This window comes from Anomalospiza imberbis, chromosome 8, assembly GCF_031753505.1.
Source record: "Anomalospiza imberbis isolate Cuckoo-Finch-1a 21T00152 chromosome 8, ASM3175350v1, whole genome shotgun sequence".
NCBI classification, from domain to species: Eukaryota; Metazoa; Chordata; class Aves; order Passeriformes; family Viduidae; genus Anomalospiza; species Anomalospiza imberbis.
Window position 1 is genome coordinate 23305299 of NC_089688.1, and position 22688 is coordinate 23327986.

Below are 22688 nucleotides of genomic sequence, written 5' to 3' on the forward strand. Positions count from 1 at the left end.
CATCAGCTGTACCTGTTTTACTTTACTGGGGAAATGCTGCAGTTATGACATGCTGCTTTTAAGTACAGTACTGTCTTAGAAATTGATTTTTCTCACTGTTAAGATGGCAGAAAAGATTCTTGTCTTTTGGATGAATTAACACTTCAAAAGATTTATCTCAGGTGCCTTTGTACTCTAGAAATTGGCAGAGCAACACTGGATTGTGGCATAGTTGAAGCTGGAAGGAACCTCTTGATGATGATCTTCAAGCTCCTGCTCGAAGCAGGGCTCAGCAAGACTAGGTTGCTCAGGTACACTCCCAGTTTGGTTTTGATTTCCCCAAGAATGGAGACTTCACAACCTCTCTGAGCAGCCATCTGTTGTAACAAGTTGCTAGGGATTGATGACAGAAAAAAAATAGTGATTTTCAGTATTCATTGTTTCTTAAGAGAAATCACTGAAGTCAATGAAAACAGTGTTTTTTCTGTGCTGGAAAAATAATCCCAATGTAACCTTCTGCTTGGAAAAAGCCAGGTATTTTGGGTACTTAAAAAAGCTGCCACTGATGTCAGTGCCTTATAGTCCATATCCTTACAATTCTGTATTCCTCTAATTTTCCACTGAGATGTGGATATGATCAGCCCCATGTTTTACAGAGGAAGAACTCAAGGCAAGGGGAAAGCAGGGTATGCAAACAGATGTGAGTATCCTGTGTAGACCCTAGTGAGTAGAAGCCCAGCTTTGAAATAGCAAACTTGAAGAGTCTTACTCAATGTAGGTACTCTAAACTCAAAACCAGAGCTGTGCAGGACCCATCTCTCCTGCCTCTGTGAATGCCTGTTGTTGGCAAGGCTAGATGATTCAGCATTTATTTCATTCCCCAGTCCTTTGGGATCCAGAAACAAGTCATTTCACTTCTTGCCCCCAGGGAGAGCAGGGTGCTGTACTCAAATTTTGCTTAATGGTCTTGTAGTGGAGGAGGCTGACTGCAACATCCAGTAGCAGCTACTGCTTTTTTTAAACAACACGGCTTCAATGACGGTGGCTCTTTCTTTTGGTTTAATTATTTGCATAATAGAACATGTAAATAAGTGTTGCAATAGAAACCAAGATCCCTCAGAGGTATTGTTTCTTTTTCACTAATGGGGCCATTATAGTGTCTGTAGTAGGCAGGAGAAGTGAAAGACGTGTGTGTAATTCTCTGTACTGGAGGAGCCTGGTTTGAACCCATCTTGCTGCTGGGAGCTGTGACCTGTGGGCTGTCCTGTGATGCAATTATTGTTGGTCTTTGGAGGAAAAGTAGGGGGTGTGAGCTCACAGCTTGTGTGACCCAGCATGCCAGGAAGATGGGTGGCTCAATTTCGCTCTTGGCTTTTCAGTGAAAAATCTAACCTGGCTGCTTGTGCTTGAGTGTAAAACCCATCTGGGTTAATGTTCCTCACCTCAGCATTGTCACTGGGGGACATTGGGTGATAGGAACAACAGGGATATATTCCTGAGGGTGCTGATGTGCCAGAAGAGGCAGAAGCCTAGGGCTGTCTCAGTGGAGACCACACTCAGGGTGGCAGAGAGGAGAAAAACCAAATCTCTGCAATTGCAAACAAATTTCTGAGTCTAATGTCTTGGTCCACTCCTCACTGACAGCTGTCCACTCAAACATGCCTCTCCAACAAGAGGGAGGGAAAACAAGTTGGACAAGCCCGTAGCCCATCCCAGCACATGGAAAGAGAACGGATTTAATACAGGAGAGAAGGGATGTAAACAGAACAAAAGATGGTTTGTGCTCATGGTTTATTCTTAGGATAAAAATCCATTCTCAAGCATTACGTGTCTTGCCCCTTTCCTTCAAAGGAGGGAAGGAGAAGAGAAGGAACCAGAATGGAGGTGGTTCAAAGGAATAATTGGGACTATCAAGGAGGAAGGCAAGGGTAATAAAGGAAGTAAGAGGAACTGTGCTTCGTTTCAGCAAGTTACCTTGTGTCTGCTGGCTGTGTGGGGGTGGCGTGCACATCTGCATGTTTGCACTCAAGGGCTAGCAAGAAGAAATGCAAATGAACTCCCTTTCATCTCAAATTAATGCAATTTCATTTAACTTCCATCTGATTATTTCTGTGAATTACCTGATGGTGAGGCTGAGAGCCAAACCTTCCCACAAATGCAAAGCAAATCTGTGGAGAGGCTGAAGAGGGATCCTGGGATGCCTCACCCATTAAGCAGTGTTCCAGCCTCTTAAGGTGAGGGAATAGCCTGCAGCTCTTTCTTGCAAGACACCATACTTGTCAAAAGCTTTTTAAATAATTTTCTCTCCTTTGCTGCAATTTTGTATCCTGATATACAAGATTTGTGCTACTCACTGCAAGAATAACTGAAAAGCCATGTTACTAATTTGTATTATGTGGTAATGCTTTAAAACATTCTAGGATTATCTGGATAGGAGAGGATCTGAATCTTTAATAGAAAGGAAAAAAGAGTTCCCAGTCCTTGAGTTCAAAGAGAATGTTAAATTATGCCTTTTATACCCCCCTGAAAAAAACTCAGAAGGCAATGAAAAATAACTCTCATTTAATAATTTATTTCAAATCTCCTTGTGTGTAAGACCCTCTGAGTTCTGTGGTTTTGAACTGTTTTTTTAACAACTTAAGGCTTTTTGGTAAATGGCACAGTGTAAAAAGTAGTTGTGTCTATAACTAAACAGTTCAAGTAGGAAAACCAAACTTCTCTGTCATGCCAGCTCTTTAAACAGTGTTGGGTACACAGGATTGACCCATGGGAAGAAAGGGACTGTGCAATGCCAGAGGAGCAGCCTTGAAGCCATAGTCACACGGTGTCATGCTGAGGGTAGTAATTTTACACCTTTCTGGTTTTGCTTTCCCAGAGTATGGCCAAGTCCATAAAAGAGACGTTGTGCTCCAGGGGCCAATTAAGGCAGTGGAAAGAGTTTTAGAAAATTCTGTGGTAGATGGGTAGGGAGAGGGCTGCTCCCCCATCTTGTTCCTGCTGTCCCCTTATTGCTCCAGGGCTGCAGTCCCAGTACAGCAGATGGGTGATGGGTGAATGTAATGTGCTCTTTGGGCTGGCAGCTTTCTCATCTCCTTCCCCTCTGTGAAAGATGCTCCATTAATACAATTGACTGACCATGGTTACATGGTATATACACTATATGTGTATTTATGTAAAGCTAATTCTGGTTGAGGTCATCCTGCAGCTTGTAACCCAAACAAAGGACTGTCATCTGATGCTTGGATGAGAAATGCAATGAGATACAGACAGTGCTGTGGGTACTGATTCTTCTGTCTCCACCTCGCTACCTTGCCCCAAAGCTGTTCTGCTGATGGTGCCTCTTCTGGGTTTAAAAACTCATGGTGGCGACCATTTGGGTTCCTTTGAGATTGCCAGGCACTTTAGTAAGAACAAAGGGAGTTCGATGTCTTACCCAAATTTCAACTTGGTAATTAGAGAGTGCCTTTTAGAATACCAGGAATATTGGTGATTCCTCTCCTGCTTTAGTCTCTCAGTTATTTGGTGTGTAGCTGTTACTGACCTATTCCTTCCCAGATGCTATTGCGTCTTCCTTGCCTCAGGCATTTATGCACTGCTTTATTCTTTTACCTGCACTGTAAATTCTGTAAAGTCCCCTGGGACCTGTGTATGTAACAGGCATCACACAAGTGTGTAAGAAGATATCAATGTCAATAAAACAAATAGGTGTGGGATGGCTGGGGCTGTCCCTGCTGTGGGGGAGACAAGTGGGACTGCAGGAGTCACAGTGAGAAACATGCCCATCTCTTGCTCTGCAAGGCTTCTGCTGGTGCATCAGGCAGTGGGTTGCAGTGGCAGCCTGGAGGTAAGGGCTGCATCTGCTCTTTGCTCCCCTGTGTTTCTGGGAACAGCAGTGAGACTGTTGTCTCTGAGGGAGGGGTTCCCCAGCTCAGGGTATTGCTTATTAGTCTCTGCCTTGAGGCTGTTGATTCCTGTTTACCTGCTGACAGAAGGTAATGCCGGGAGGAATGTTCCCAGTGCATCCCTCAGCTGAGCACGGATACTGGAAGGCCCGCCAGGCAGTCTGGGCAAGCGCTGCTGGTGCACATCTGTCTTAGGAAGCTAAAAACAGCAGTTCGTGGCCTTCTGGGGTTGGCCCGTTCCCTTCCACCCCTTTGGCCCATTTGTGGAGGCGGCTGTAGAGGGGGAAGCCCTTGTTCTCTCGGTAGATGTAGACACCTGTGATGGCATTCCACTGGGGGCTCGGCTGGACGCCCTCCACTGGGAACTCCTGCACCAGCTCCTTCTCCTCCTTGTCCAGTGCCACAAAGCCAAAGAACTGTTTCACATTCTTGGCTGCCAGGATCCTGGAGTGGACCTCGGCCGTGCGTCGGAAGAGCTTGTCCTCGTTGGAGCGGTACTGGGCCCAGTAGGCCTCCTGCCGGTAGCTCAGCGGCGAGCAGCAGTGCTTCAGGCACTTGGTGAGGAAAACCAGGACCGCAACAATGCCAATGAGCAGCCAGCCGAAGAGCTGGGAGAGAAGAGAGAGGCTGCATTAGGACACAGCAAGGCGGTCTTACCCACTCCCTGTGGCTTTCTCCCTGGTGTGCCTACCTGGGACTCGTATCTCAGCCTCCGTGTCACCTCGTCCCTGAACTTGGTGAGGTTTGCTGGGATGTCTCTACAAGGGAACTTGGCCAGCACCTCGGCCCCGTACTCAGCTGGAAACTTGTCCAGGGAGGATGGCTTGACAAACTCGCTGAGGGCACAGATGTAAGCTTCCCCACGCAGCAGCGAGATGACCGACCAAGTGATGGGTGCCACGGACGCTCGGCCCATGATGGAGCCGAAGAGGAGGAAGGTGGCAGCAGCAGAAAAGTTCTTAGTGCCACGCTTGTGGCACTCGGCCACAAGGTTCCAGGTGTGGTTGTTCCAGATGACACCAATGAGGAAGAGGGCCAGGGCCGGGACACCGATGGCAGCCAGCCCATAGATGTAGTTGCGGGCAGGGGAGCAGGGGCAATTGAAGGCAACGACTGAGAAGAGCTCCTCACTCCCCACCGTACCCAGGGCCACCAAACCATTGAAAATCATCACGTCTTTGCTCTTGAAGAACAAGGAGAGGAAGCGGAAGTTCTCAGCAATGAGGGCGGCCATCTCGTCCGGGGGCTGAGAGGTGTGTGCTGCAGTGGGGGCTGTGCTGGCTCAGCCCCCAGCACTGAGGAACACTCCAGTGGGGGATGAAATGGCCTGCTGCTAGCTGAGGTGCAAGGAGCTGTTCCAGGAGCAAGACACCTTCGCTGATGTCCCTTCCTCCCACTGGTGTCCCAGCCTCTGGAGCTGGTTGGTGATACCAGGGATACTTCAAAAATAGGCTGAAAAGGGAGTTTGCCTAAGCAATATGTGAAACCTCAGCTATTTTAGTTTCCCACTAAGCCCTCCAAAAGCTTCACTACAGCAGAGATGACAGGTGGGGCATCTGCTTCTGTCCCTCTCAATTGCACGTTTGTCCTCTTTCCTTCTGTTTGGTCTTAGTCACTTCTCACAGAGGCAATTATTGTCAGCATCACTGGCAAACTCTTGATAATCACCCAAACCTGCAATGGAGGAGGACACAATGTTACTGGGAAAACTAGACAAGAACACTGGCACTAGGATGTGTCCCCAGCCCTGCCACTGACTCACACTAGCCCAGCCACATGTGGCACATGGGTACTGGGGTTGTGCTGCTTTGAAGGTGCTCTGTGTGGCTTTTGCCTCCCTCTTTAGAGCTGATGAGTTAATACTTATTAATAGTCGCAGGTATGTGAGGAAGGCAGCAAGGGGTGCTGTGAGACATCCCAGCAGATTTGGGAGCACAGAAATGTGGCATGCGAGGCCCAGGCAGGAGCAGCCTTTGCTGAGAAGGGTGAAGGGATGCTTGGGGGCTGTTGCTACCAGCAGGAGAAGTTACTTTCTGGGAAAGCTTATCCTGATGTCCCACGATACAAACACCAAATGCTTATAGAGCTGGGACAGCAATTTTGTGTGAGCTTTTGCTAGTATTAGGTGTTGCAGGATGATCTCCCATCCCGCAGCTGATTGACATAGTTGTACTCTCTCTTCTGGCCTGCAGTCCCAGCTCAGCCTCTTAATTGCTGCCCTGAGACTGAGCCCCTTAACCTGCAGCCTCAGTGCCAGAGATGCTCTTTGGTGCCCTTTGCCTGTGTTATACCCCACTGACAGGGCTGCAGGCACTTGGGGCCAAGCAGGGAAAAGCATGTTCCCTGATTTTTTTAAGGGCAGGGAAATACCTGGGGAATGTATCCACACTCTCTGCAGTGATGTTCATTTGCCTATCCCATCTGCAAGCTGGATTAAATTAATTTCTTAGCTGATTTTCCATCAGTGCTGCATCCCCACAAGGTTTCTCCTCAGGAAGCCTCAAGCACCTTGCAAGCTCTGGGAACCCTTACCCCTGTGATGAAACCTGCTGGCCTCAGAGGAACTGCTGTCACCAGGGTTTGCTAGAGAAAGGAAGAACCTGAGTGCCCATCCAACTGTCTCTGGCAGCCTACACAGTGCTGGAAGTACCAGCACACATATGGGGCTGCCTGGGAGCCATGGCCCACAGGGCTGCCCCAAGGTCTTCCCTGGGCCACCCCAACTGCAGGGACAAGACTTCAGGGACATTCAGGCAAAAGAGACAAAGATACTTTAATCCTTATGGTCTTTTGCACACGGCTTGCTTTTACACTGTGCTTTAAATCACTACTCTGCCTCAGTTCATCTGCTGCCTCAACAAATCCTGGTTTACTCCCTTTCTCCATGGGGCAGGGGTGGGGAACGGGGGCAGAAATTTTGCCTCTTTTTTGCTGTGTCTAATCCCTGGCAATCCCTCTAAAGTCACGCTGTGATTCTGCCGAGTTCAAATGTAAACAGCCCTTAATGTCTTCCTGCAGCTTCCCAGTTTTCCATATGCAAAACTCCCTCTGCAAAGGAGACACACCAGCCGAAAACTGCCACCACGTGATGGGGAGCCAGGCCTCCATCTCCATGCTTGGTGGAACTCCACGTTTGCAGCCGGATGCCAAGTCCACAAACTTGCTCTAGTTGAAGTGTCTGTTGTTAGTTACCCACAAACAGCCCTGATAAACATGGCCCTGTAACCTTCCTGACAGAGCCTGGCAAATGGCAAAGCAAAAATCTGAGGAGATGGCAAAGAGAAGAACTGGCCATTTAGACGTTACCCTTCCTCTGTTAGGTAGTTATGGTCTGGGAGAGAGGGTTGGGTAGAAGGGGAGGAGAGAAGTTGTTTGCAGCAGGTAAATTTTTAAGAGCCTCTGTTTCTTTCCTCAAAATATATATGAAAGCAAGAAAAAATTAAGTCACTTACTTGAAAAAGTTGTTGAAACCAGTTCTGGAGCCTTCTCAGCCCTTCCTGTGTTCTTTCGCTCAGGCTCTGGTTGTGGGGGGTTTCCAGCAGCACACAGGGCTATGGAGGAGTTGAGATGCAGCCAAGGCTGGTCTGATGGGCGAAGTGGAAGCTTTTGAAAACAGCCTTAACAGTTTGTGAAAGCTTCCTTATTCAGTTTGAAACATGCTCTCCGCTGTTGGCTTTTGGGAAGAGGGAGGAGGTTGCTCTCAGGCTCTCAGCTTGGGTGGGGCAAAGAACAGGCGCTTGGCTTCTGCTCTGAATACGGCTGAGGTTGTGCCTTTAAGAACAAAAAAAAAAAAAAAAAAAAAAAAAAAGGAAATGAAAAGCTGAAAGAATGAGTCACTGGAAAAAGCACATCGTGCTTTCTCAGACTCATGATGCAGATGTGCAATGGCTGGCTGGGATGGTCGGGAGTTTGCCTGGAGAACGGCTGCGATGAGGGGCCTTGCAGGGCTACAGAGGGGAAATGGTGGATCCCCCCAGCCTGGGGCTTGGGTGCAGCCCCCATCGTCCCCAGGGGACGCCGTCATGCAGGTAGAGCCACACCAAGCAGGCAGGGACAGCACGGGAGAAGCCCATGGTCCCACGAGAAGCGACAGAAACTTCTGTTTTAGCACATGGGAGCCGGCTGAGCCAGCGGGAAGGTGCCCGCCTGGGTGGGTTTTTGGGGCACCACAAGCTCTGTGGGGTGCCAGGTTCTGCTTCCCTCCACGCGGGACCAAGCAGGCTGGAGGACGTGTGTGCAGGGCCGGGCACAGCCGGGTTTTTGGCGAGTGCGGTGCATTCCTGCCTGGCTCTACTTTTCCACTCGCTGCTTCCTCTGCTTGAGCGATGCCTGCGAGGCAGCCCAGAGCGCCTCACTTTTCTTTTCTCCCTCCTCTCCGCCATCTGTCCCTCAGCTGCAGCTCCTGCCCAGCCTGTTGCAGAGGCCAGAGGCCCTCATCCTCCTTCCCCACCCTCCTTGCCGTCTTATCCCTGGGGTTAAACTCAGCCCTCCCCAGAGAATGTCTTCAGCACAGGCAAATCTTCAGCGACACCCACATTCCCCTCCGCCCCGAGCAAATTTAGGCTCAGCCCAGCGCCGGCAGTTGAGCCGATGGGAATTTTGGACCATCTTCCCTCCTTCCCCCAGATCTGGGGTCCCCGTGCGGGTTTCTGCAGCTCCCAGTTGTTTGGGTGCGGTGCAGCCCTCGGCGCTCCCACACCCTCGGTGCTTGCCCGGGGCTGGCTCCCCTGCCGGCTTGCTGGGGGCTCAGAGCACTGCAACAAAGCGGGATCAGCACCGGGACCACAGCCTGGCTGAAATCCCAGGGGCTCTGTCGGGCTCCCTCGGGAAGGCTCTCCTCCCGAAGGCAATGAGCAATGTCCCCAAATTCCAGCACGGAGAGGAGAACCTGCCTGATCTATGAGGACTCGGCAACTGCTCAATTTGCTGCATGGGGGTAAAGCTCTAATCCTAAAAATCTTAGTTAAAACTCCCAAGAGTTTCTCATTGCAAATGCCTCTAGTTATTTTGATACCTTAATGGCTGTGCCATGGAGCCCGCCATCTCTCCGTGCTGCTCGCCATCGTGGGGGACTCTGAGCACGCCTTTCTCTGTGAGCCATGAACAGCACCAAACTGCAAGTAATAGGAGTGGAAACCACCTTTATCTTTTAATCTCCTTTGCTTTGTAAATCAGGTTTTGTGCCTATTAATTTCTGGGCAGGTGCATTAATTAAAGTTTGGGTGTGAAGATTAATGACAAAGCTATGTCACACTCCTTTCTCCTGGGAGTTGGCCAGATTCAGCCTGCCCTTGACTATGGGCTTGCTAATATGTTCTCACAGCAGCCAGGAGAATTTCCTCATCACTTCGGTCCTTTGTTCTCTTCTCCCCAAAGCCTCCGTGGAGTTACACACTGATAATTAAAGTTTATGCAAATGACAGTCACCTCAGTTACTCATAATAAGTTGTTTGAACAAGAACACCACAGCAGAAATTTCAAGTAGATGAACATCTCAGAAGGGATATGGCAGGGCTAAAACTCATCCCTCAAAAGGAGTTTGCCTTCTGCATATTTGTAATAAAATCAGGGCCACTGGGAAACACTCTTCTGGGCTGTGATTTCCATGGTCACCTCAAGGCCTGCATCCTGTCATCTTCTGTTTCTGTGGAAGTGGGCAGCCACCTTGTATTATGGAATGTTGGCAGTGACTTCCCAGCTTCTCCTCTGCGGGCCAGGGCTGGCTGCTGCTGGTGGCCATGCACTGGCAAAACTCTTTAACTCACACAGCCTCAGCACCTCAGGCTTGGCCTGGGGGCTCTTCCAGTCTCATTGCATCCAAGTAAAGAAACACCAACAGCGTTTGTAAATAGCTTTTATAAATCCTGGTGTTTGAACACAGAGCTTGAATGGTTATCCTGAATTATTTATTTGGCTCCTTAAACAAACACCCAGGTGGGTTTTTAACAACAGTCTTTGTGTCAGGGAGAGATACAGGAAAAATTATAAGAACAAATCATCCTGAGGAAGATTTGTGTCAAGGTGTTGGCCTGGCCCCCTCTCCACTTCCTGCTGCTGAATGCTAGCTGCTCTCCTTGTCCGGACACTTCCCTCAAGGAACATCTCTTTGTAATCCTCATTTAATGGTACCTGTAACAGCAACCACACTGTTTCTGTCACATGTAGTGTGATATGGGATGTCTCTTCACTAGCTCATTGCTTTGGCCAAATTTATTTTAAGGCTTTTCTTGGCTTGGAAGCTGTGTGTCTGTGGGGATGTAGTGTGTGGAGGGATAATGTGATCTTTAGGGTTTCACAACTTGGCAGGAGAAAGGGGCATTCTCAGCTTGTTTCCCCACCAGGGGATTTTTAATACTGCCTAAACCCACATGCACTTCTTAATGCTGAGCACATCATGAAAGAGAGGAAATTTCGCACATCTGGTAGTGTCTGTCTTGGCAACTGCCACAACACAAACCTGGTTCTCAGTGGTGTGGGACACACAGCACATCTGGCTGCCACATTGCACCCTTCAGCATCCCTGGGGCTTGTCCATCATGGCCTTGCAAAATTATCCTTCCTGGTACAAAACTCTTACCTGAATCACCGATGCTGTAGGACTGGATGTGAGAGCAGATGAGAGCAGATGGGATCACACAGACACCACTGAGCCCATTGGGTGCCTGTTACCCTGCAGCTGCTGTGGCACCGGCCCTTGCCTGTGCCCTGGCTTCTGCCCTCTCTGCAGCCCATCTCACAAAAACGTGATTCAGCCTCTGCACAGCCCCGCGGGCCCTCACACCCAGCTGTAGTAGGCAGCTGTCTCTTTTCGGGGCGCAGAGGGGTGTGTGGGGGGCTGCCCTTCTCCTGCCCAGCCATTTCCAGTGGGGAGGGCAGGTGGGTGGAGGTGCAGTGGGGGCTTGCATCTGTGCCAGCTCTTCAGGGCCATGTTCATGGTGCCCTGGTCGGTGATGCCCAGAAGCTTCTCGGCAGCTTCCCCGGCAGGGGTTTTCCTGGGCAGGTGGCAGCGAGCGGCCACCAGGTCTGTGCTCATGCCCTCAAAGAACTGCTGGATGCAGACCTTGGCAAAGCTCCTGGCGTGCTCTGCACACGTCTCATCGAACAGCTTGCGCTCGATGTCGATGTAGTGGGACCAGTATCTGCTCTTCAGGAAGGCAGCCTGGCTGAAGCAAGGCCGAAGAGATCTGACCAAGAAAGCCAGAGTGGTCATCAGCAGCACAAAGCACCAGCCCAGAGCCTGCAGGGATGGAGGGGAACCAGAGCTGTCACAGGCAGGCAGAGCACATGCCCAGCAGAACCAGCCAGCAGAACCCCCCTGGTTTGCAAACAAGCCTGACTCCACTTTGGACTGTTTGACACTTGGCTGTGTTTACACTGCAAACTGGGCAAGGAGGCCCTGTGAACCATTTTCACTGAAATTTTATTCAGTGCATCCACATAGGCAGCACCTCTCACTTCTTGCCTTGTAGAGCATCAGCAGGCACTGACCATAAATAACACCAGGGCTGAATCCTGTGCCCAGCCTTTGGTCCTGCCTCCGATAATGACAGTGCCTTGCCTAGGTCTAGGATAGCCTGTGTCCTCTGACTTGCAGTATTGTCCCAGATACTCCCTGGTTTATGCAGCTGTCTTAACTCTTTTTCCAAACTGAACTTAGTAACATCTACTGTGAGTGAGCAGCAGTGAAAGCTCCCCTGTTAATGGGGTCTGACAGAAAGGGAGAGATGAGAACAGAGCCAGGACCAGTCTGTCTTGTTCACCATCAGTCTTAGCTCAGGCTGCCTCCAGGCCGTACTGGCAGAGCTCTCGATGTTCAACTCTCCTGGAAATGCAGCCCTCTAAAAGAGCACCTGGGGTGGGGGAGGGGGGGGAGGAGGTTCTATGTGGGACCTCTAGTTTTTCAGCTCCCAATGCTTTCCAATTGGAGTCTGCCTAGGAAAATCTGCTTTGTGTCTTTGGAGAAATCCCTGTGGCTCCATTTCTCTTAAATGGGATAATGATTCCTGTCTGCCCTAAGGAGGTCATGCAGAAGGTCTGCTTATAAATGGGAATGCATGAGTGACAGGTGTTTCAGGTCATCCTGTCTCCACCATGGCCAGGAGCAGAGGGCTTGAGAGGAATCAAGCACAGGACAAGTGTTTAGCGGCACATCTTCATTTGTGGTTCCCTGGGATGGCTAATAAACACACCCTGACTGTTCCCATGCAGCAGCAGAGACAAGTGGCATAGATGGTTATCGGCCCATTGCTTGCACATGTTGTAATAAGAAGTAAGAGCAACTGATGGGTTATTGGAGAGGGTGACAACCTACCAGCCACTAAGATCCATCTCAGCCCCTTCTGAACTTGCTCTGGATAAATACATGCAGATGGTTTGGTTGTCACTGCTCTGCAACCCTGGGCTGCCCAGGCAGGAGTGGGGGCCAGTTATCAGGATGACCTACAGCTACAGCCTCTGCACCACACTGGAGGCATAACCCCACAGAGCTGAGTCTGAACACCTTGTACCCCTGCAAAATCACCAGTCTCTCCTGCTGCAGCTTGATTTCAACAAGGAGATTCTGTTGAGAGAAGAGCTCATGCTGGCAGTGCCTAACCCCAAGCCACCAGTGAGGGCACAGCCGCGGTGCCTCTTACCTGTGAGATGCAGCGCAGGTACCTGATGGCCACTTCGTTGGCAATGAGCTGCTGCCCATTGTAGATCTCCTTGCAGGGGATTCGGGCGAGGACCCGCTGTATCTCCCCCTGGGAGAGGTGCGGGTGGCTGGCATTGCCCAGGGTCTCCACGGGCACCGAGGTGCAGAAGGCACAGGTGATGCACTTGCCATCCAGCAGTGTCACCGACACCCAGACCGCGGGGGCGATCATGGCCCGCTGCGCCATGGAGCAGAACATGTAGCGCAGCACAGCCGGGTCCTTCCCCCGCTGGCCCTGCGGCCGCCTCCACTCCTCTGCCAGCATGGAGATGTTGTTGTTCAGCACAAAACCCAGCAGGAACAAGATGAAAGGGGGCACCAGGAGGATGCCCAGCCCATAGGCCAGGTTGTAGTGTGGCAGGCAGGGGCAATTGAAATCAAAGGCTGAGTACATCTGGGTGCTGGCAAGGGCCATGATCCCACAGATGCCATTCATGAAGGACTCCTGGTTGGACTGGAAGAACTGGAAGATCATCCGAAACTTGTCCATCTTTGCTTGATTCCTTCCCCCACCAGGGTCCAAGCTGTGGCCTCAGTCTATTTCATTCTTTCAGATTTCCTCTTCAAAGATGGAATCACTAAGTTTCTGTGCAGTCCACCGTTTCATTCATGCACTCTTAAAATCCCACTATTTAAAGCAGAAAATTAGCATTTTTTTTTCTGCTGATTTTGCTGCCTACAAAAGTTTAGAGTCTGCTTCCTCCTACTCTTCTTTGGATCTGGGACCTGGGTTGTTTCTGGTTTGCAAAACCTGATTTCATGCTTCTCCACATCCCCATTTCTGCAGTCGCCCAGCCACCAGCTCTCTTTGCTGGAGGGTGCAGGTGTTACCATGGGTGTGTCCTCCCCAGATCACTTTGTGCCCTGGGCAGAGTTGGCTGATTGGCCTCTGGGAACCTGTTTGCAAATGCAGGGGGTGGGTGCTCCTCCCAGGACTCAACGGGACACCCCCATCTCTGCAGTGCTGGCACACATGGAAAAACTGGATTCCAGAGCTTCCCCCTTCCCTCTGTGTGTTTGTCTTGCCTCAGCAGCATCTGAGGCAGGCACCTTGCAGGTCTGCCAGCCCCTACTTCTGGACCTGCTTCACTGGGAAATACCCCTTCTTTTTTATTCTGCAGAGGGAAGGGAAAAGAAAAGGAAAGGCAGAAGAAGGAGAGGTAACAGTTAGGCTGGGCTTGGCTCCCACAGCACAAATCTAAAAGAAGTGGATGGTGTTGATGGTGTTCTCCTGCATCTCAGTTCCCAGTTCACAAAGCAGCCTTGGTGTACTCGGTTGCTCCCTCAAGCTGGCCAAAAGATGGGGGATTACTGGGACTACAAGTGGCTGTAAAACAGATGGTGACAATTGCTCAGTCGTTCCTGTCCAGGCACCACCTGAGCTGTTGATGTGAGGATCAAGATACATCTGACTGGACGCCAGTGTGACTGCACTGGTGGCTGTGGGGCACGTCACCAGGCGAAGCTGTACATAGGTGGGTGGCACAAAGAAGACACAGGAGAGGTACTTTCCCTCAAGGTTTTGCAGTGTGTCAGTGCCGAGCTAGGAAGCCAGACCAGGCGTTTCGACCATTAGTCAGTGCTGCAGGTTCTGAGTCTGCCCTGCACCAGTCCTTGGGCTCAGCTGATTATGCTGAGCTCACCCTGAGATGCCACCGCAGAGGTGAGCATGTGGGTAATACCTGAGCAGTCTTAGCTTTGCCTGCTGTGGAGAGGTTAATTGCATGATCTCATCAAATGGGAAGAGATTTTGCTGCATGAATATAGATGAGGCCTGTTGTATTGCTAGCTAAGTGCTCAGACTGGCTTCTCTATTCACCTGACAGGTGGCTTTTTGAAGGGCAATTCACATCAAAGCCTGCGTGAATCAACCCTGTAAAAAGCTGAGAGCTTTTTGATCTCCAGGAAAACTCTGCCTTTTATTAACATGAATGAAGGGCCTGAGTCTGCTTAGTGTACAGCACTACAGTTCTCACTGAAGCCAACATCAGGTCAGTGGGAATTTAAAAAGAGCCCATAGAAGACAATGCCTGGGTCTTTCTTTCCATGTTGCCTTGTTAGAAGGACTTTGTTTTCATGAGCTTTTCAACAGAAAGTTCACTCTAACTGACTTGCAGTGGAAGGCAGAGCTGATGAGTCCTCCCAAATCCCAACTTACTTGTGCTGTGGAAACCCTGTCCTGAAAGGAGATGGTACATGCCCAAGTCCCTCCCTGGACCCAGTCCTGCACCAGCACAGCAAGACAGACAGAAAGGAGGGATGTGAAAGCAGTAACAAGTCCCATCAGGAGCGTTTAGGAAGTGACTGGGGAAGCTGTCTTTGCAGTCAGCTCTGCTGTTTCACAGGCTCTTGGCAGGTGAGGATCCCTAAGGATGCCAGACATATCTGCAGGTCAGGCATCACAACAGCCCTGAGAGACAGACAGCTGCTAAAGTTTGTGAATGACCCTCTCTGCCTCAGCTTCCACAGGAGGGTACACACTCTTAGTAGAGCTGGTGGGAAGAGACCTCCGGAGATTTTTTGGAAAGATGGAGGTGCCATAGACTTTCTGGGCAAGCCTTTCTATCACCTTCAAAATCAATGTTTTCTTCTGTTTAAATCGAATTTTCCTGCATTTTGGGTTTATTGCCTCTTGTCCTGTCATGGGGTGCCAGATACCACTTTCCACAATGGAGAAGAGTTCTTGGGCTTTAGAAGGAAACACAGCAGGAGACTCAGGGGGGCTGTGAGGAATGAACACCCATGGCCTCAGCCAACTGGAGCTACTCTATGACCAGACCAGACTACCTTTGTAGATCTTCAAAATTCATGGCAGCACCCTTAAACCCTCCTGTTTTCTCCCTCCTGATACAGATAACAAATCTGTTCCTCTTCTCCCTTTTAGCCTTTCATATTTTGTGGCCACACTGGGATGATTTAAAACCTGAGAACATGGAAAGCAGCATGCAAATGGATCTACAGACCTCAGCTCCGAGCATATTAGGAAAATACCCAATTTGACTAGTATGGAATGGTGCATCCAAACTGAGCTGCCATGTGATGTCGTGTCTGATAAAAGTAAACCAGAGACACAATTCAAAGTGCAATGCTGATTTCAAAGAAGATTTCAGAAGCTCCCTGGATCTAAAGAGCTCCTGGAGAAAAGACCACTGTGTTTTTTCCTACCAGCATGGGCCACCACTGGTTCTGTGCACTCTCCTAGCATATCCAAGGGAGCTCAGGGATTCATCCAGATATGACTTTGCTATGCAAATAAGAAAAGCTCTTCAGCCTGTCCCTCTGCGCCCTGCAGCTCCTGACTGGGCCTCAGTGGGCAAAGGGGTGCAGATGCCCATGGGTGGGCTATGGAGTTATTTTGCCTCTCAATGTTTTACCCAGTACATCTTCATTCTCTGGCCTGTGCATACAAACATCCTGGGGAGGAGATGACACACCTGCCAGCATCTTGACAAGACCATTTGGGGGATTAATATGCATTTTTATTTTGATCCCTCATTTTGGATTTAGTCCCAATGTGGTGGCAAGTTCCTCTGCTCCTATCCCACCCTCTTCTTTCCTCCTCGAAGCCCTGCTTGCCCCACCCAAGAACACCCAAGAAGATAATTCTTCTTCTCTCCCACCTCCCCCCAGCCCCTCCACGTAGCAGCTCTCCCTCCAAGAGACAAAGTAGGCATCAGTGTGAGGTTCAGCCTAGAGGAATAGATGTGTCTGTTCTGGGTTAGTTTGCAGTAAAGACTTTAATGCATCCAAGCAGCAACGCTGGACAGAAGTACCAGTCAAACTGGCACCATGTACAATGGGGGCTGGAAAAGGCAGGTGAGAAAACAATTATCATTAAAGGCTCAGAGATAAGGTTACATTCAAACAGTTTTGAAACTATGGATGGAAATGTCCAAATAGGTGTTAACAAGGATGATCCTCTGGACAGGTCAGTTTGTACTCAAACATAGCAGGGGAGTGTTTAAAGTCCGTGTTCAGTCTTCTAGGCAGAATCAGTGTGTCCTTTCCATGGCTGAGCACCAGTGCTTACAGCAGCTACCTAAACCCCAGCATAGTCCTGTGATTGTGTTTTGCAAAGCCTCCATCTCCTGTTCCTTCTGCAAATCCAACCCAATCCAATCCTTATTCAGAGGTGTCTTCAATTAAAGTTATGCTGCTCCGTGAATTTCAGTGTGTTGCCATATTTCATTTTTTAAAATGCATGGAACTATTAATGGGTTGTTAGAGGAAGGCAGAACAGTTTGGCATCTGGGCTGGGGGCAGCCAGAGCTCTTAGCAGATGGGAAGACATAGGAGGTGGTTTTGCCTTTTTGAGTAAATATGTTGGTGTGGTACTAAGAGAGTTGCCAATTAAATAATTTATGTGTCAGTTCTGATAACCCTTTGAAGCAGGTTTCACTGGAATGGGCAGGAGCTCCTCACACCTCTATGTGTGTATGGTTTGTGTATGCAGCCAGATGTTGCTGCCGTGGTTAATCCTTCCTCAAGCTTTTATCACAGCTGTAACAAGGTGCAAACTCTTTGATATGACAAAAGTGCCCCACGGGGCCCTTGGCTGAGAAATGTCATTAACAGTGATTGCATCTGGGACCCTTGGACCCTCAGAACTAGCTGACTTTGGAGGTTTTGCTACACATGCCCTGGAGCGGAGCCTTTGAGTTTGCAGATTTGGAGGAAAGTATGAGCACCACAGTCATCTGCCCGCTGGTCCTTGCTTTGTGCAGAGGTTTGGCAAAGCTCCTTCTGTATCTGCAGGACAAAGCCCCCTTTACACACTGGTGTGCTGGGGGAATTTGGAGTGGGTGCTGGCGTTGTCTGCCCAGGACAGAGGAGATCTCTCTCGCACCAGGGGATGCCTCTGGTGTGCCTGGCTGACATCCAGGGGAGGTTTCTCATAGTACCACGTTTTCAGGAGTTTGTTCACCTGGTCCTGATCTGTGATACCCCAGAGAAGATCTTCCCCTCCTTCAGCCCCCTCTCCCTCCCTAGGCAAGCTGAAGCTGTGCAGTTTGATCTCTTGCCGCATGCTTTCGAAGAAGTGGAGGATGCATTTGTGAGCAAAGAGCCGGCTGTGCTCACAGCAGGTTTCCTCAAAAATCTTTTGCTCGATGTCAATGTAGTTGCTCCAGTGACGTGCCTGCAGGAGGGTGGCCTGGTTGAAGCAAGGTCTGAGCCAGCGGGCAAGGAAAGCTGCTATGATCAGGATCAACAAAATACTCCAGCCAAGTGCCTATGTGATAAGAAAGAAGCAGTGAAACAGGAGCAAGACAGACACAAGGACAGGCACAAGCTCTTTGCCTGTATCAGTGAGACAGGGAGTTTGTGTGGCTGGAGGGGAAATGTGATGCATCTGGACTCCTGTCTTCCATCTGTCCCTGTAGTCCAGCACCACACACTGCACCCAGAGGGTTGGTCTAATTTCTTCCCAGAGAATATGGGATATTTATCCGTGCATGAATCATTCAGTAAGGATAAAGTACCCTGGGGAAAGGGGACTTTAGTGCTCTCCTTTGGCATTTCCTTACCTCCAGTGATCTTCATCTGCCACCTACACTAACTCCAGGGCCCAGGAGTCCCCACAGCAGTGTGAAGACAGCCCAGACTATGGGCAGCTCCCTTTGATAAGAAGGAAGGGCTTGTTTTCAATGACCTTCCACCAGACCCAATGCCTCACCTGGCACTTCTATACCAAGAGCTGAGGCCAGTCAGGGCTCCTCTCTCCATTGTGCCCTGTTCTATTGCTCCGGAGTAAGCTGTTTTTTCTGTCTAAACTTGCACTGTCCTTAAAACAGTGGGTCCTGTCTGCAGGGTTAGCAGTTAGAAAGATCTTTTGTCTGAACAGGGCTTTAGGAGACACAACATTTTTTATTATCTGGGTTTAGAAGCTCCTGGTTCTTCTATTAAACCATTCATAATTTCTTTCCTTTTCCCTACCTGACTCAAGATTATAATTTAGGATAGCAACATTTGGAGGTGAAAAGAAGCACAGAGCAGCCTTGCTCCCAGCCTGACCACAATGAAGTGATGGCAAATCAGGGAAGAGCAGGAGCAGATGCCACATGCCTGGGCACCTCAGCAACATGAGAGGCTCTGCCAGCAGTGACCCACCTGGGACCAGCAGCGCAGGTACCTGGTCACTGCCTTGTGGGACGTGTTGTTCCTCATGAGCTCGTCATCCTTGCAGGGCACCTTGGCCAGCAGCTGCTGTGCCTGCACTGTGCTCACATTGGCAAAGCCCACAAACTTCTGGGGATCCATGGAGCCACTGAAAGCACAGATCAGGCATTTGCCATCCAGGAGGGTGACTACGAACCAGACGACAGGGGCAACCATGGCTCGCTGCATGATGGAGGAACACATGTACCTGGAGCAGCAGAGACAGAGCTGAGTGGGTTAATGCTGGCAGCTTTCTCCTCGTCCAGAGCCCTGAGGGATGCAGGCTGTCCTGTGCCAAGCAGTCTTTTCAGACCCAGGAAACTGACTCGCAGGGCTGCCCTCAGCATTGCTTCAGCTGATGCTTCTTCTGCTCTGGGATGTCTTTGTTGGTTCTGCCTCTCAGTGAAACCTGCACTAGCACAAGGCAGTGCTCTGTGTGCTGCCTGCACTCAGTGCACAGTCCCCTCACCGTGTGCTTGCCTTGACTGTACCCTTATGTCTCCCATACACAGATCTCTGTCAGCTCTCCCTTGTCGTGCATATTCACACTTCTTTTCTCATCAGTTTCAATCTGGAAAATCCCCCTTTTTCTGCAGACTTTCTTGCCCCTCTCTGAGCCAACCTATGTACTGTATAAAACTTTGCATATAACAGATGGAATATTATTCTCATGCTTCTACCAGTACAAATTAGTAAAAACTCAGGTGAAGGGAGTGAGACTATGAGGCTTTTGATAAAGAATGACCGTGATGAAAATGCCACACCTGTATATTTAAAAGGAAATGCCTGATGTTTTTGCACATGGAGGCCCCAGAAGACACCCTGTGAGTGCATGACAGGGCAGCAGCAATGCAGTTTCCCAGGGTGGTGGCATAAGCCCATGTATTGAGGTACTCCTGCTCTCCTTACCTGGGATGGAACGAGCCCGCCTTAATTTCTGCTGGATGTAAATGCATTTCCCATACCCTTGCCCCTCCAGGGTCATGGGGAGAGGTCTCAGGAGATAAGCTTACAAGAAAATTAATCTACCAGGAGGATCAAAGCTATGGAGAAAGACAGCTAAACAGGAGGTGAGAAGAGGGATGCCACTGCCACTGCAAACCCCACCTGATGACAGCTAGGTCCTTCTTCCTGCACCCCGGTGGTCGCCTCCACTCCTCCAGCATCACCAGGGACTGTCTGTTGAGGATGAGGCCACACAGGAAGAGGATGATGGGGGGTACGAACATGATCCCCAAGCCATAGGCCATGTTGTACTGGGGCAGGCAGGGGCAGCTGAAGTCAAAGCTGGTGTACATCTTTACACTTGCCAGGGCCAAGAGCCCACAGATCCCATTCATTACAGACTCCGAGTTGGACTGGAAGTACTGGAAGATCATCCGGAAACGGTCCATCGTGTTCTTTTGGGCAGGGCTTCTCCTCCTGGGAAATCTCTGGGCTGCCCAGAGGGGCCTGTCTCCCTCTGTCCCTCCTTCTGCTGCACAGGGCAGGGGATGCAGCTCAGCTCCCAGTCAGCAGGAGGATGAAGATGGAAGAGAGCTGCTGTGATAAGGAGAACACTCTGTGCTGGGGCTTCCCCACTGGCACACAGCTCTCACAGGTCTGTCTCTCACCCAGTGCTTGTCTTCCAGGGCAGTTGGTAGCTTTTCTAGGTGAGCTGATGGATACAGCCTCCAGCAGCCTTTTTTATCACCTTGTTTTTAATTTTCAGGGCTGTCCCACATGGCAAGCAGTCACAGCCTCCAGCAGTGCCTGGTCCCTCCCTCCAGGAGATGGTAAATGTCTATGGAGAGCCATTGGTGGATGCCTGTGAGCTGCTCTCTCTGTTGATTGAAGCCTGTGGAGTGATTCACTGCCCAAGAAACCAGGTAAATCAAATGAGCTCATCTGTGTTGCTGCCACTGCCCCACTTCTCTTTGCATGTCCCCAGCCCTGTGTGGGGTGGGGGGAAGGCAGGGAGCACACACCTGGCTTGAGTGTGCTGCAAGCTCAGATTTCCCTATGAAAATGGGCTGAAAGGACCAACCCTCCAGTCAAGAGGGTGTGAGAATCGATAGCTTTCAAAGCCTGGAATGGCACCTGGGGGCAAAGGCTGCTCTTGGCTGTGCACCCTATATATACTGGGATATTTGTACCAGAGGACATCCATGTCTGAGACTCTTGCACTGGGACACTTCTGGCTCCCCATCAGAGGGCACAATGCAATCAGAGCAGCTGGTTCCTTTGTCCCATGGGACTGGGTTATCATCTTCATCATGTTTTTGCCTCAGAAGTTAATTTTACAGATAAATACAAGTCATTGCCACACAAGGAAGTTCTGAGGTGTTTTCCTGACATATTGAACATAATTTTCCTCTCCCCAGCTTAACTCTCAAAACACTTTTAGATTTCTTCTCAGCTCAGGTTTCCAAATGCATTCAGGAAAGGGGGAGGGGAAAAGGATGTTAAAAAAATAGAGGAATTATCTCCACTGAAGTACACTATCTGCCAGCACTGGGGTTTCTGTCCATGCTGTCTCCCACTGCAGGACTGGTTGCCTTGATGGGATCATGTTGAAAGGATCAGCAGGGAGGAGGTACCTGTAGCTCTTCACAGGCACATACAGATGAATCACAGATGAATGTCACCTCCTCCAGTCTGAATAGCAACTCGCAGTTACTTTAATGAAATACATTTGCTCCAACCATAATATTTGTGCTCTCCTTTTCCTGTGAGTGAATTGCCTGTTAATGTTCATCCATCAGCAATAAAAACCCCTGGCTAACCAGCTCATGTTTCCGTTTTGCCATTATAGGACATCAGGACCCCTCTGCATTGCTGTTACAGGGCATCATGACCCCTGGCTGAACTCCACAGTTGATTTTTAGCCAAGGTGCAGCCATTCTCAACTGCTGCAATACTCACTGGGTTTCTCATTTAATGGCTTATATTTATGTGCTGACTCAGCTTCAGAAAGTGTTGTGCACTCTCTGTAGAAAAATTACTTCAGAAAAATAATTTTGTCTTTCTAGCTCTCCTGGGCAAAAACATAGTAAAGGCTAAACAGTTCCTTACAGCTCAGGAAAATAAGACGTAAAAAGAATAGGAAACATCCTCTGGACAGGACAATCTACAAGGGAATTTTACTTCTCCAAGGTGCCATGTCCTGACCTGGATGTTACAGGTCTGTAAAGGATGCCTCAGGGTAATTACTGTGCTCTGTTGTGATTGGGATGTCACCAGAGATTCAGAGCTGAGACATGGAGTTGTTGAACTGTAGAAGAAAGGGAATATTCCTGAACTTGCAGAGAAAGACATTCGGAGCTTCCTGGTGAAAGAGAGAAAGGCCTGTTTAAGTAAGTAAATTGCTAGAGATGGACAAGGGCTCAAATGTGTCTCAAAATTTATCACATTTGATTATTCAGTTCTTAGGGCAAAATGAAGAGGAAACAAGGATTAAAATAATCTATCTCCTGTCCTCCAGCAAGTGGACCTGCCCCACGTCCTCAGCAGTGTAGTCACCCTGCTGAGCCTGCTGTGAGGCTGCCTGCAGCTCTCAAGGGCACCATCCTCAGAGGAAGGCAGCTGCTCCTTGATAGCAAATCTCCAAAACCATGCTGGAAGTTGTTGTTTCTCAGTGCATCTTTTGGAGGGCCATGCTAAACAACCCTTTGCTTCTGCCTCAGCATTGCAGAACACAGTGCAAAGGAGGGAGCCTCCCTGCCTTGCACCTCCATGGGAGTAAAATACCAGCTGTAGGCTTTTTGCCTCAGGAGAGGGTGGTGGGTACAGGGGGGAGAAGTCCCTCTCGCTCTGGGGACAAGGATGATTTCATCACCAAAACTGGTCATTTGAAGTAGGGTAAGTTCAGCAGAAAGGTGCGTTTGGTTTTGTGCCTGAGATTGTGATCCTGGAGCAGCACTGATGCTGTGCAGGTGTGGCTTCTAGGGGTGTGCACACTCAGAGCAAGTCCTTAT

General features: G+C 49.7%; 3 protein-coding genes across 3 annotated transcripts; all 3 read right to left on the reverse strand.

Moving 5' to 3' along the window:
- Positions 1-2535: 2535 nt before the first annotated feature.
- Positions 2536-8062, reverse strand: CALHM2 (calcium homeostasis modulator family member 2). Its single transcript, XM_068197964.1, has 3 exons — positions 7334-8062; positions 4573-5555; positions 2536-4489 (listed from the first exon to the last, which is right to left on the reverse strand). The coding sequence occupies exons 2-3, from the start codon at positions 5113-5115 to the stop codon at positions 4073-4075; spliced, it is 960 nt and encodes a 319-aa protein (XP_068054065.1). The 5' UTR covers positions 5116-5555; positions 7334-8062; the 3' UTR covers positions 2536-4072.
- Positions 8063-10578: 2516 nt separating this feature from the next.
- CALHM1 (calcium homeostasis modulator 1) lies at positions 10579-13228 on the reverse strand. The gene is made up of 2 exons (XM_068197966.1): positions 12518-13228; positions 10579-11118 (listed from the first exon to the last, which is right to left on the reverse strand). The coding sequence occupies exons 1-2, from the start codon at positions 13064-13066 to the stop codon at positions 10657-10659; spliced, it is 1011 nt and encodes a 336-aa protein (XP_068054067.1). The 5' UTR covers positions 13067-13228; the 3' UTR covers positions 10579-10656.
- A 3842-nt stretch (positions 13229-17070) lies between these two features.
- CALHM3 (calcium homeostasis modulator 3) lies at positions 17071-21115 on the reverse strand. The gene is made up of 3 exons (XM_068197967.1): positions 19840-21115; positions 18685-18940; positions 17071-17806 (listed from the first exon to the last, which is right to left on the reverse strand). The coding sequence occupies exons 1-3, from the start codon at positions 20124-20126 to the stop codon at positions 17345-17347; spliced, it is 1005 nt and encodes a 334-aa protein (XP_068054068.1). The 5' UTR covers positions 20127-21115; the 3' UTR covers positions 17071-17344.
- Between the last annotated feature and the right edge of the window lie 1573 nt (positions 21116-22688).

Coding starts and splice junctions, on each gene's coding strand:
- CALHM2 (XM_068197964.1), bottom strand. CDS start 5,115: ATGGCCGCCCTCATTGCTGAGAACTTCCGCTTCCTCTCCTTGTTCTTC. Junction 4,490..4,572: donor GGCTGAGATACGAGTCCCAG/GTAGGCACACCA, acceptor CTTCTCTCCCAG/CTCTTCGGCTGGCTGCTCAT.
- CALHM1 (XM_068197966.1), bottom strand. CDS start 13,066: ATGGACAAGTTTCGGATGATCTTCCAGTTCTTCCAGTCCAACCAGGAG. Junction 11,119..12,517: donor ACCTGCGCTGCATCTCACAG/GTAAGAGGCACC, acceptor CCATCCCTGCAG/GCTCTGGGCTGGTGCTTTGT.
- CALHM3 (XM_068197967.1), bottom strand. CDS start 20,126: ATGGACCGTTTCCGGATGATCTTCCAGTACTTCCAGTCCAACTCGGAG. Junction 18,941..19,839: donor AAGGACCTAGCTGTCATCAG/GTGGGGTTTGCA, acceptor CTGCTGCTCCAG/GTACATGTGTTCCTCCATCA. Junction 17,807..18,684: donor ACCTGCGCTGCTGGTCCCAG/GTGGGTCACTGC, acceptor CTTATCACATAG/GCACTTGGCTGGAGTATTTT.